At 48.0% G+C, this 10,425-nt stretch overlaps 1 protein-coding gene across 1 annotated transcript; it reads right to left on the reverse strand.

Annotated features, from left to right (window-relative positions):
- Nucleotides 1-9,726: 9,726 nt before the first annotated feature.
- On the reverse strand, nucleotides 9,727-10,425 carry LOC123326186 (serum amyloid A-2 protein). The gene is made up of 2 exons (XM_044919325.1): nucleotides 10,298-10,425; nucleotides 9,727-10,031 (listed from the first exon to the last, which is right to left on the reverse strand). The coding sequence occupies exons 1-2, from the start codon at nucleotides 10,423-10,425 to the stop codon at nucleotides 9,869-9,871; spliced, it is 291 nt and encodes a 96-aa protein (XP_044775260.1). The 3' UTR covers nucleotides 9,727-9,868.

Consider the following 10,425-nt stretch of genomic DNA (forward strand, 5'->3'; position numbering starts at 1 on the left):
ACTTCCACATGGTATTCGGATATGATGTGACCAGAGGGGTTGAAGGAGATTGTCAGAGAAAGGAGGCTTCACAAAGTTTCTTAGGGTTTTGGGAAGCGTAGAAAACCTAACACTTCTGGTCAACAGTGGGTGTGGGGGGGGGGTGTGTTTGGGCGTGTTTGGTATTTCCCCTTACCAAGCAGGTCTCTGACACCAATTGGGTGACCTACAGTTCAACCCAACTCTGACACTATTGACCCAGAGGTAGCATCAGATCCCCCAGGTGAAGGGTTCAGTCCCAAAAGACTGCCCTCCATTTTATTATGTTTTTAATTTAAATTCAGTTAATTAACATATAATGTGTTACTGGTTTCAGAGGTATAGGTCAGTGATTCATCAGTCTTATATAACACCCAGTGCTCATTACATCACGTGCCCCCCTTAATAATGTCCATCACCCAGTTACCCCATCCCCCCACCCCGTGCCCTCCACTTCAGACACTAATTGCAAGTCCCAGTTGTTAACTATACTTCTGACCAACTGGCTGTAAATCAGAGGTCCTCATGACCCCTTCCTTGGATTTGATGGTTTGATTAATTTGCTAGAGCGGCTCCCAGAACTCAGAGAAACAGTTTGTTTACTAGATTGCCAGTTTGTTATATAAGGATATAACTCAGGAACAACCAGATGGAAGAGATGCAAAAGGCAAGATTTGGGGGAAAGCGTTAGGAGCGTCCATGCCTGCTCCAAGCTCCACCTTCTCCAAATCGCCACATGTTCACCAGTCCGGAAGCTCTCTGAATCAAGTTCTTTGGGGTTTTTTATGCCTTCGTTACAAGAGCATGGTTGATTAAATCACTGGTCACTGGTGATCGAACTCAGTCCCTCTCTCCTTCCTGAGGTCAGGGGTGGGGCTTGGGGGGGCTGGGCCTGAAAGTCCCGATCCTCTGAATCACCGGCAGCCAGCCCCCATCCTTAGGTGCGGTCCAAATCTCACCTCGTTAGTACTGCAAGACACCTCTGTGGCGTTCATCACTTAGGACATTCCAGGGGTTTTAGGAGCTCTGTACCAGAAATGGGAGGAAGACCAAATACGTACTTCTTAACCGTCAATCACAGTATCATACCTTCCCACTAGCATCAGCTGGGTTTTGGCTGTAGTGGATTATGTTGAATGTGAGTCTGTACTAAGGTAAGGAGCAAGACCCCTCCCTTCACTGTCTGTCAGCTTCTGTCATTACATAATGACTGTCCAGAAGAGGGCCCAGAAGAAATCTCAGGAGAAGGACACAGCCTGAACTGGCCCAGTTGTGCGATCATTTCCTGACGGATTGTTTTAAGGCATCTTACAGCAATCCTCATTTGCCAAAGGGGTACAGAGAAATTTCTAGCATTAAAAAAAGAATAAAAATCACATCATCTGAATTTATTTTCCAAAGTAAACCAAGCAACCAGCAAAAATCCCCTTCGGTTAAACCTTTAACTTTGAACAGTCAAGTTGGGTATTAGGCAGTGCTTTCCAATACAACTTGTATCTTTTACTGGCCTCAAAATTACAGACAGTGATTCATGGTGGCCTCACTTTCAACAGGGCTGCAGGGTAGCGTAGTGGCTAAGAGCTTGGTGCTGAGGAGGGCTGTCTAGCTTTGAATGCTGCTCTGTCTCCTTATAAATGACTGTGGCGAAGTTACTTTTTGCTCTGTGTCCGTTTTCTCATCTAAACAATGGGGACGGTAGTAGCACTCAGGATGGTTTGAGAAGTGACGGAGGTCATGAATGTGATGAATGTGAAGCACGGAGCAGGCGCCTGGCACAGAGTACAGGGAGAGCCATCTCTTGGTGACACATGAGACTAAAGTGCAGGGCAGTAGAGCTTGTGACGGTGCCCAGGAACACGTGTTAGCTGTTGTGGGAGAGGACTGGAATATCCTTGCACCCAGAAGTGATCAGACCCGGGTAAGCTGGTTCATATGAATCCGGGAGAGTGGGAGCACCAAAATTGAAGGTAGGAATGTCCTTGTATGTGTTAAATGTCCCTGTCCTGCCCAAGGCTCCAAACCTTGTGATCGTCCTTGCCTCTCCCCTCCTCAACCCTCACGTGCCACCGCTAGGGAAATCCTCTCAGTTCTGTGTTGGTGGTGGTTTCCACTGGTCATTCCCCGTCCGCCCCCCCCCCCCCCCCGCCGCCATCTCTGTTGCTGCCAGTCCACGTTCTCACTTCTTCTTGCCTGCCTAGACAGTCGGAGCAGTCTTAGTGACCTTTCTTTCTTCACTTCTAAACACTGCCTTCCCCCCGCCCCCCGCCACCACCACTCAGTCTCAGCTCCCTAAAATACAAGCACCTAGGCATCACCCAGGTCAGGTGATTCACAGCCCTGCCACACATTAGAGTCAGCACAGGAGCTTGTGAAAAATACTGAGTCGGGGATCCTGCCCCAGGCCTGGGATCTGTAGATCAAGGGTCTAGTACAATCCTCAGCCGGCCTCCTACCCCCACATTGTTCCTAGATTTAGATAGAGAGTGACCCTGGTTTACAGATAAACCCGTCTTGGTCTCATGGGAAGTTAATGAGAGGTCCACTGCCAGAGTTCTTGTCCTTTTGAGGCACAGCCTTAGTCACACCTCTTCCCAATCAGAAACTTTCGGTGGCTCCCCTCTGCTTTCAGAATAAAGCCCAAATCCTTGAGCTTGTCATTGAAGGCCCTCTCTGACTTGTTTCCAAATTCAGTTCCTCAGTTCGAGAGTTTGTCTCTCATCCTGGATTCTCTGTTTCGTGGATACATTCTGCATGTGGGCCTCTGGTTGGGCCCCTGCCTAAACCCTGAAGTGTCCTTCGCCCCAGTCCCCCACCTGCTAAATCCCACTGGGGTTCTGTGCCTTCAGATTCTACATGTCAATTTGGGTTATTTTACAGATAACATAAACAAGGGGCTGAAATGAAATCTCTCTTTGCACCAGGAAACAGTAACTTTAGAGTGGGGTCAGAGCTTTTCCTACCCCTTCATTTAGAAGAAATCTGCATGCCCCTAAACTTCCTGAATAACACTACAGAATTGGAACACAGTGCTGCTGTGTGGAGTCTGGAGTTTCCAGTCAGCCCTGGTCTAATGGATCAAATACAGATCACAGAAGCAGCCTGGAAAAATTCCTACTTGGTAATTCTTTCCAGAGGGCTTAGAAAAATACAGACTGGCACCACTGTGTCCTAAGTACAGAGAATGTTTTCCCAGATAGTGTTTTTCCCATCTTGCCCAAGTAATACATTTTTCCAGATGGGCAACTCTGAATCAATGTGAATATTCAAATTGATGTTTCCCTCTAGTGATGTGGGCAATATTTATACCTGTTATCCGTAGGTAAAGCCTGGGTTTAGTGACTTAGTGTCAGGTGTTTTTTTTTTTAAGATTTTATTTATGTATATATTTGAGAGAGAGAGAGCACAAGCAGAGGGAGAGGGAGAAGCAGGCTCCTTGCTGAGCAGGAAGCCCGATGCGGGGCTTGATCCCAGGACCCCGGGATCAAGACCTGAACCGAAGGCAGACGCTTAACCGACTGAGCCACCCAGGCGCCCAAGCCTCTGAATTTTTGTTACAAGTGAGCTTTACTCTAATTAAAGGAAGTGAAGTAGAGCCAGTCACAGCTGGTTCTGTCCTCAGTTTATTTAGGCTTAAATAATTTTGGAGAAAGCCTTCTGTGAAGTGTGCCTCCGACTGCGTCAAACACCAGCTCAGGCTCTCTGGTTGCCCCCCTCCAGTGCTAGCGGGTGCCCGACTGGAACAGCCTTTACGACCTTGGGGACTGGAGAGGAGAAGCAGCCAAAGCAGTGCAGCCCAGGCTGGCCCGAGTTCAGCTTCGATGTTTGGAGGCAAGCTCGAGCCAACAAAAACTTGCTTCCTACTGCCCTTGAAACTTTGCCCCACTGGGGACCTTGTGGCTCAGATATTCCTTGGATCCCCTAACCACGTAGACTTAATCTGTTATTCAAGTCAAGGTCCTTGTATAAAAAGTACTGAAGGATCCTCAATCTCTAACCTCCAGGCAGCCCTCCAACTATAACCTGGGGTACGGGGAGAATGGCACGTCCACACTTACCCAATAGTGAGATCCACAGGGCCCAGGGCCCATGCAGATGGTGGCCCAAATGCCAGGCAGAGTCCAAGCTGTGAACAGGCTGGGGCTTTCTATGCACCCTTGCTGCTAACCTGCCCACAAACCGGGCTAGGTCTTGCCTAGACCAGAAACATTTCCGTTTCTCCCCGAAACGATTCTGTCAGCAGTGGAGGCTTTTCTCTGCCTGGCTTATTAACTGTAAGTCTCCATCAGAGAACTGGGGAGTCTTACTATTATTTATTAATACTGCCCAAGGAAGTAGTGGTGTAGGTTAAGGGAGGAGCCTCAAGTCGGCCTGCCTGTGTTCAAATCCTGGCTTTACCACTCATATCTGTGACCTTGGGCAAGTTACTCAATCTCTTTGTCCCCCAGTGTCCTCATCTGAAAAAAAATCTACACCATAGAGTTGTGGCCGACTGGGACTAGAATTAGAGCTCAATAAATATTAGCCATTATGACTAGTACTATTATTCAGATATTCTTCTGGCCAATCCCCGTAATCCTGGTTTTTGTTTTTTAACCAAAACATAGTTTTATTTCACACTAAACATAGCAAGAGTTGTGCTTTTCTTTTTTCATATGGAGATAGTAATATTTTTTAGAAAATTCCCTATGCATAAGATAAACAACAGATTCTTTTGTTGTCTTATCAAGATAATACTAAACAATTTTTAATTTTTTTTTTTTAATATTTATTTGCGAGAGAGAGAATGAGAGACAGAGAGCATGAGAGGGAGGAGGGTCAGAGGGAGAAGCAGACTCCCTGCCGAGCAGGGAGCCCGATGCGGGACTCGATCCAGGGACTCCAGGATCATGACCTGAGCCGAAGGCAGTTGCTTAACCAACTGAGCCACCCAGGCGCCCCCAGATACTAAGCAATTTTTAAAAACTCCCCTGTGCAACATGGATATTATCTGAAATGACTGCCTAGTATTCCATTTTATGTGTGCGATACACATTGTTTGATGAATGTTCTCTCCTTTTCCCCCCCTGGACCCTAGTCTGTTACTTACATTTTTTTCCTCATACAATTTTTTAGTTGAGATACAATTCATCACATACCATAAAATTCACCCTAAGTACTCAGTTCAAGGGTTTCTAGTATATTCACAAGGTTGTGCCGTCTTCACCTCTGTGCAATTCCAGAACTTTTCCATCATGCCAAAAAGAAACTTCATACTCTTAGCAGTCACTCCCTATTACCCCTCCTTCTAGGCCATGGCAGCCACTAATCTTTCTGTCTCTGGGCTTGTCATTTCTGGACATTTCATACAAATAAACTCACATAATATATTGCCTTTTGTGTCTGGCTTTTATTTAATGTTTTCAAGCCTACATTTCATCCATGTAGCATGTATTAATACTTTATTCCTATTATGGCTGAATACCATTCCACTGTATGAATATACCACATTTTGTTTCAACACTCATTAATTGATAAATACTTGAGTTGCTTCCACTTCTTGGATATTTTGAATAATGCTGCTACTTCCATCATGGAAGGGACAATGCTTTTCCGTCATGGAATAGACACAATGAAAATAGATTTGTCTCCCCAGCATGCAATGCTTCTGCGGAAGTCTGGACTTACAGAATGCCTTATCCACCATCATGGTATTTATTTTACACAGTATTACTCCTGACTGAGGAACAAATTTTGCAACAAATAAAACGTGGCAGTGGGGCTATCCTCATGGAATTCACTGGTTTAACCATGTTCCCTATTATCTTGAAGTAGCTGGCTGGATAGACTGCTAGAGCAACCTTTTGAAGACTCAGCTACAGTACTAGCTAGATAGCAACACCTTGCAGGGATAAGGCAGTGCCTCCCTCCCCATATGCTAGGTGCTTTAAATCGGTGTCCAATATATGGTACTGTTTGTTTCTCCTGTAGCCACAATTCATGAGTCCAGGCATGAAGGCAAGGAAGTGTTAGTGCCTTCTCTCACTATTAGCCCTACTGATCCACTAATGTGAGAGCCAGGCCCATCCAACCGGCCTCACAGAGGGAGCTGTGAGGGCTTAGTTCAGCCTAGCCAAGTTGACATAAGTCATCACTGGGAGTCATAATTTTTATTTCTAATGAGAAAGCTTGCAAAGTATTGCCAGAGAAAATTATTTTTTCTATGATAAAGTAAGATTATGTCAGTTTAGATGGTACTTTATTAGAGATTTTGCTCTAGATTTGGATATTCATCTTTAAGAGAAACATTACCACGTTCTGCAGACCAAAACCTGTATCAAATATCAAATATCCTCCACAAGTCCCGAACGCTGCTCCGAGGCCCGTCATCCTCTGCAGACTACTTTTCTTCCTGTTTCATTCATTCACTCAGTGTTCACGGAGCATCTACTATGTGCCAGGAGCTGTGGTAGGTACTCTGCATAACGAGGATGACATACAACAAAGTAGACCTGCTTTTTGCCCTTTGTGATGGGTCCTGGGGACAATAATGTACGATAGCAGGTACACGTGAACTCCCTCAGGTTCCTCGTCCTCCCTCTCAAATGTTCTGCATCTCCTGACTGCATTCTCTTTACCTTCCTTTCTCAGGAGTAACTCCTTCCTCCTTTTCAGCTTAACCCATCATCTGTGACCTTGACCTCATCCCCTCCTTTTGACTAATTAGTTAAAAAATAAAGTATTTCAACCTTTCGTTCATTTAAGTCTTGAGGTTCTATTATGTACCAGATACTTTGCTTAGTGCCAGATATTTAAAGCTAAATAAGGCAGAAATTGTTACAGCCTAGGATGGAAGATTGGGACCAAGAAAACAAAAACAAAACAGTAACAGAAAACTGTAAACCAAGAAGTGAAAAAGAACATCCTACATATTAGTAATAGGAAGGAAAGAATAGGCACGGTAGGCAACTCCGAGCAGCCAGAGAAGGCCTCTCTGAAGAGAGACTTCACGTGAGACACACAGGATGAGAAGGAAGCAGCCATGTGAAGAGCAGATGGATCCAGTGTTCTAGGCCAACACGCTGTGGCAAATTAGAGCTTGACTTTTTGGTGGGACTGAGGGAAGACTGGCTGGAGAGCCATGGAGGTGTGATAGAATGAAGGAGCACGTGATATCATGAAGGCACTTGAGAGCATCTTTCAAGAAAGCGGGAGAAGGCAGGTGTGCTGAACGTCGCTCAGAGGCCTACTGGGACAAGGAGGGATATGTCACTTGTTTGGGGCAACACGGAGGTCCTTGGTGGACAAGAGTTGCATTGCTGGAGTGCTGGGGACGGGCCAGGCTGGAGCGGATTCAGGTGTGAGTCAGAAGGGAGGAATCGTGTAGATGGGTGGCTCTTTCAACAAGTCAGACTGGTAGGAGGAAGAGGAAAAGGTGCGAGAGTTGAGTGAGGCGGGCTGAGTCCGGGTGTCGGATGTGGTCATTTCCCAGGGAAGCCGTTGATGAGTGCCTGGACCGTGCGAGGCGGAGCGCCTCCAGTGATGTGCAGGACGTGGTGCCTGTCCTTAAACACGGCGGGCACCTCCCGATTGATTGTAAGTGCTCTCCTGGCCGTTTGCCCCTAGCGCCGGAGGTTCGGGAAGGAGAGAGAGGCCCCCTGCTGAAGCTCTTGGCCTTGTAGAGCACACCCCAGGTCCTGGAGGCAGACCATCAGCCTGCGGTCCTGGCTCTGCTCCCATTCCGTGTGCCACCCCGGACGTGGTCCTAATCGTGTCCCTCTCCAGCTGAGAACTGCAAAGACTCTGTGGCTTACATCAGATAAGGTCCATACAGTGTAGAGCACAGTTTGGCATCTGCAAACAAAGAAAATGGCAGCTACTCTAATTAATTCATATACGCCAGCCTTCCACACCCCAGCAGAGCTGGGATTGCCTCCAGTGTGTGCCTCGGTGGAGGCTCTTACTAAATGGCGTTGTGTCTACGTACATATCTGGCTTCCTCTCTAGAACAGTAGACCTTGTCAAAAGAAAAGTCATGTAGAAAATAGAATGAAAGTATTTTAGGATTGTGTTTGGATGTGAGTTAGAGGAGTTATGTTAGGCTTGAAATCTGTCAGGGGAGCTGACACGTTAAAGGAACAGAGGGGATGAGGTGAAGATGAGCCAGCAGGTGCAAATGAAAGCTCTGTGAGAGCCCCAAACTCTGTCCCAGAATGTAGTTCTGGGGCTACCAGGAAGGTTGTCTGAGGAAGTAGAACTTCTTTCGGGATCTGAGTTCAAGGACAGTAGGAATAAAGATGAGAGAAACTAATGTGAGAGCCATTCCTCAGGTAGGACCAAAAGGAACTGATTAAAAATGTCATCGGGGGATGCCTGGGTGGCTCAGTCGGTTAAGCGTCTGCCTTCGGCTCGGGTCATGGTCCCAGGGTCCTGGGATCGAGCCCCGCATCGGGCTCCCTGCTCGGGGGAAGCCTGCTTCTCCCTCTCGCGCTCCCCCAGCTTGTGTTCCCTCTCTCGCTGTGTCTCTCTCTGTCAAATAAATAAATAAAATCTTTTAAAAAAATATAAAAATGTCAGCAGGGACAGGGGCTGGTGTTGGGGAGGCCAAGACATCAGATGCCAGAACCCCTGGGATTAGGCTTCCCAAAGACTAATGGAGAGGGGCCACTGAGGGACAAGGCGCAGAGGCAGAGAAGGGGACAGGACACAGGTGACTGGGCAGTGAAGAGATGGGGACACAGAGAAGTCTAGAAATAGCAGCAAAACACTTGGAGAGGCCTCAGCATGCTGAGAGTAAGAGGCGGAGACAGTGTGAGAGGTCTTATCTGCCGTGCTGTGGATATCAAAGGGGAGAGCCCATGCAGACCCCTAGACGCCCTGGCAGATTGGAGACCCCGTTATTGGTGAGGGGGCAGTCAGGGGACAGAAACCAGGCAGTAATTTGGAGGGGCTGGTTAACATAAAGAATTATTATATAGTTGCAGAAGATTGGCTATTAAGGGATAAAAACGAAGGATAATTCAGGACGGGCCCTCACAAGGCTGACATTAAGGTCTTGTTAGAAAGTGTGTGGCCATGGTCCTTTGCTTGGCAGAGAAAGTTTGCTGGGTGCCACAAGTCAAAGTTGATGAACAAGAAGGCCCCCACTGAGGTGACAACAAAACTCGCCAGATGTTGCTGATGTCACTAAGCCACCATTTCCTGACATGTTTTGTTCCCGGGAGCTTTTGTAGAGCAGTGCAAATAAGGTGGAGAAAAACTGCCTTGGACCCGTTCCTCAGATGGCAGGGACAGAAATTGGTTTTCATTGGATTTGGAGGTGCTGAGAAAACAACAGAAGATCAAGGTGGCAGTGGCCGGAGGTGGATGCCACAGTCCCGTCCTCCCACGGCTGGGTCCCCTGGCCCCAGGGACAGAGACCACTGAGAACCAAAACAAAGGGAACCAGACGCTGAGGACAGAGAAGGTAACAGGACCCCACGGATGGCAGTGAGGGGCCTGGACATGGTAGGACCTGGAAATAGCACCAGTGCAACCAGAGGGGCCTGGACAGGGGAGCGGGTCTGATCGGGGAGGGGTGGGTGCGGGGCGTCTGTCCTGTGTCATGCTGAGATGGTCCCCCTACACCAAACCCGGGGACCCGGGCTCCGCCCGCACGGGGGTGTCCATCCATCTCCCCTGGGGAACAAACGAGCAGTCCTTACACCCAAGACTGAGTAACACACACTTCTCAACAGTCAATCTCTTCAAGCATTTATTAGACATCTATTAGGTGCCCTCCACCAGCCTCCGGGGACAGAGAACTCAGTGACTGGGTGTCCCTGCCCTCAGGGGACTCACAACCCAACTCCTGAGGGCAGAGCAAAGAGGAAGCTCAGTACTTGTCAGGCAGGCCAGGGGGTCGGAAGTAGTTGGGGTCCTTGCCACTCCGGCCCCATTCATTGGCAGCCTGGTCAGCCTTTGAGTCCTCTACTCCGTGGCCGCTGTCTCCATACTTAAAAAGGTCTGTGACTCTCTGAGATTTCTCTCTGGCATCGCTGGAATGGAGGAAAGCAGGTAAGAGATTAATCAGGGGCTGATGAACAACACCTCCACCCTTCCTATCTGTCCTCTTTCCAAGAGACTAATGAATCTACAAGAGGCCAAGTTTAGAGACGCTAAAACACTGATCATTTCTGGGTACAGCCCAACTCAGCCTGGCAGATCCCCTTGTGCTGGGGAACCAGCACCCATGGGGGAGGGTGGAAATCACAGCTTGGCATGCTCAGCTCACCCATCCCTCCATCCCCAGGAGCTATGTTACCTGATCACTTTAGCAGCCCAGGCACCCCCAGGGCCCCTTTGTGCAGCATCAAAGTTCCCCCGGGCATGGAAGTATTTGTCGGAATTTTTGTAATTGGCTTCTCTCATGTCAGAGTAAGCTCTCACCAT

The sequence above is a fragment of the Neomonachus schauinslandi genome, chromosome 11 (genome assembly GCF_002201575.2).
Source record: "Neomonachus schauinslandi chromosome 11, ASM220157v2, whole genome shotgun sequence".
Taxonomy (NCBI): Eukaryota; Metazoa; Chordata; class Mammalia; order Carnivora; family Phocidae; genus Neomonachus; species Neomonachus schauinslandi.

Excerpts from the sequence above, each read along its gene's own strand:
- LOC123326186 (XM_044919325.1), bottom strand. The coding sequence starts at position 10,425 with ATGGTGAGAGCTTACTCTGACATGAGAGAAGCCAATTACAAAAATTCC. Across the intron at positions 10,032-10,297 it reads TGGGCTGCTAAAGTGATCAG|CGATGCCAGAGAGAAATCTC; the intron begins GTAACATAGCTC and ends CCTCCATTCCAG.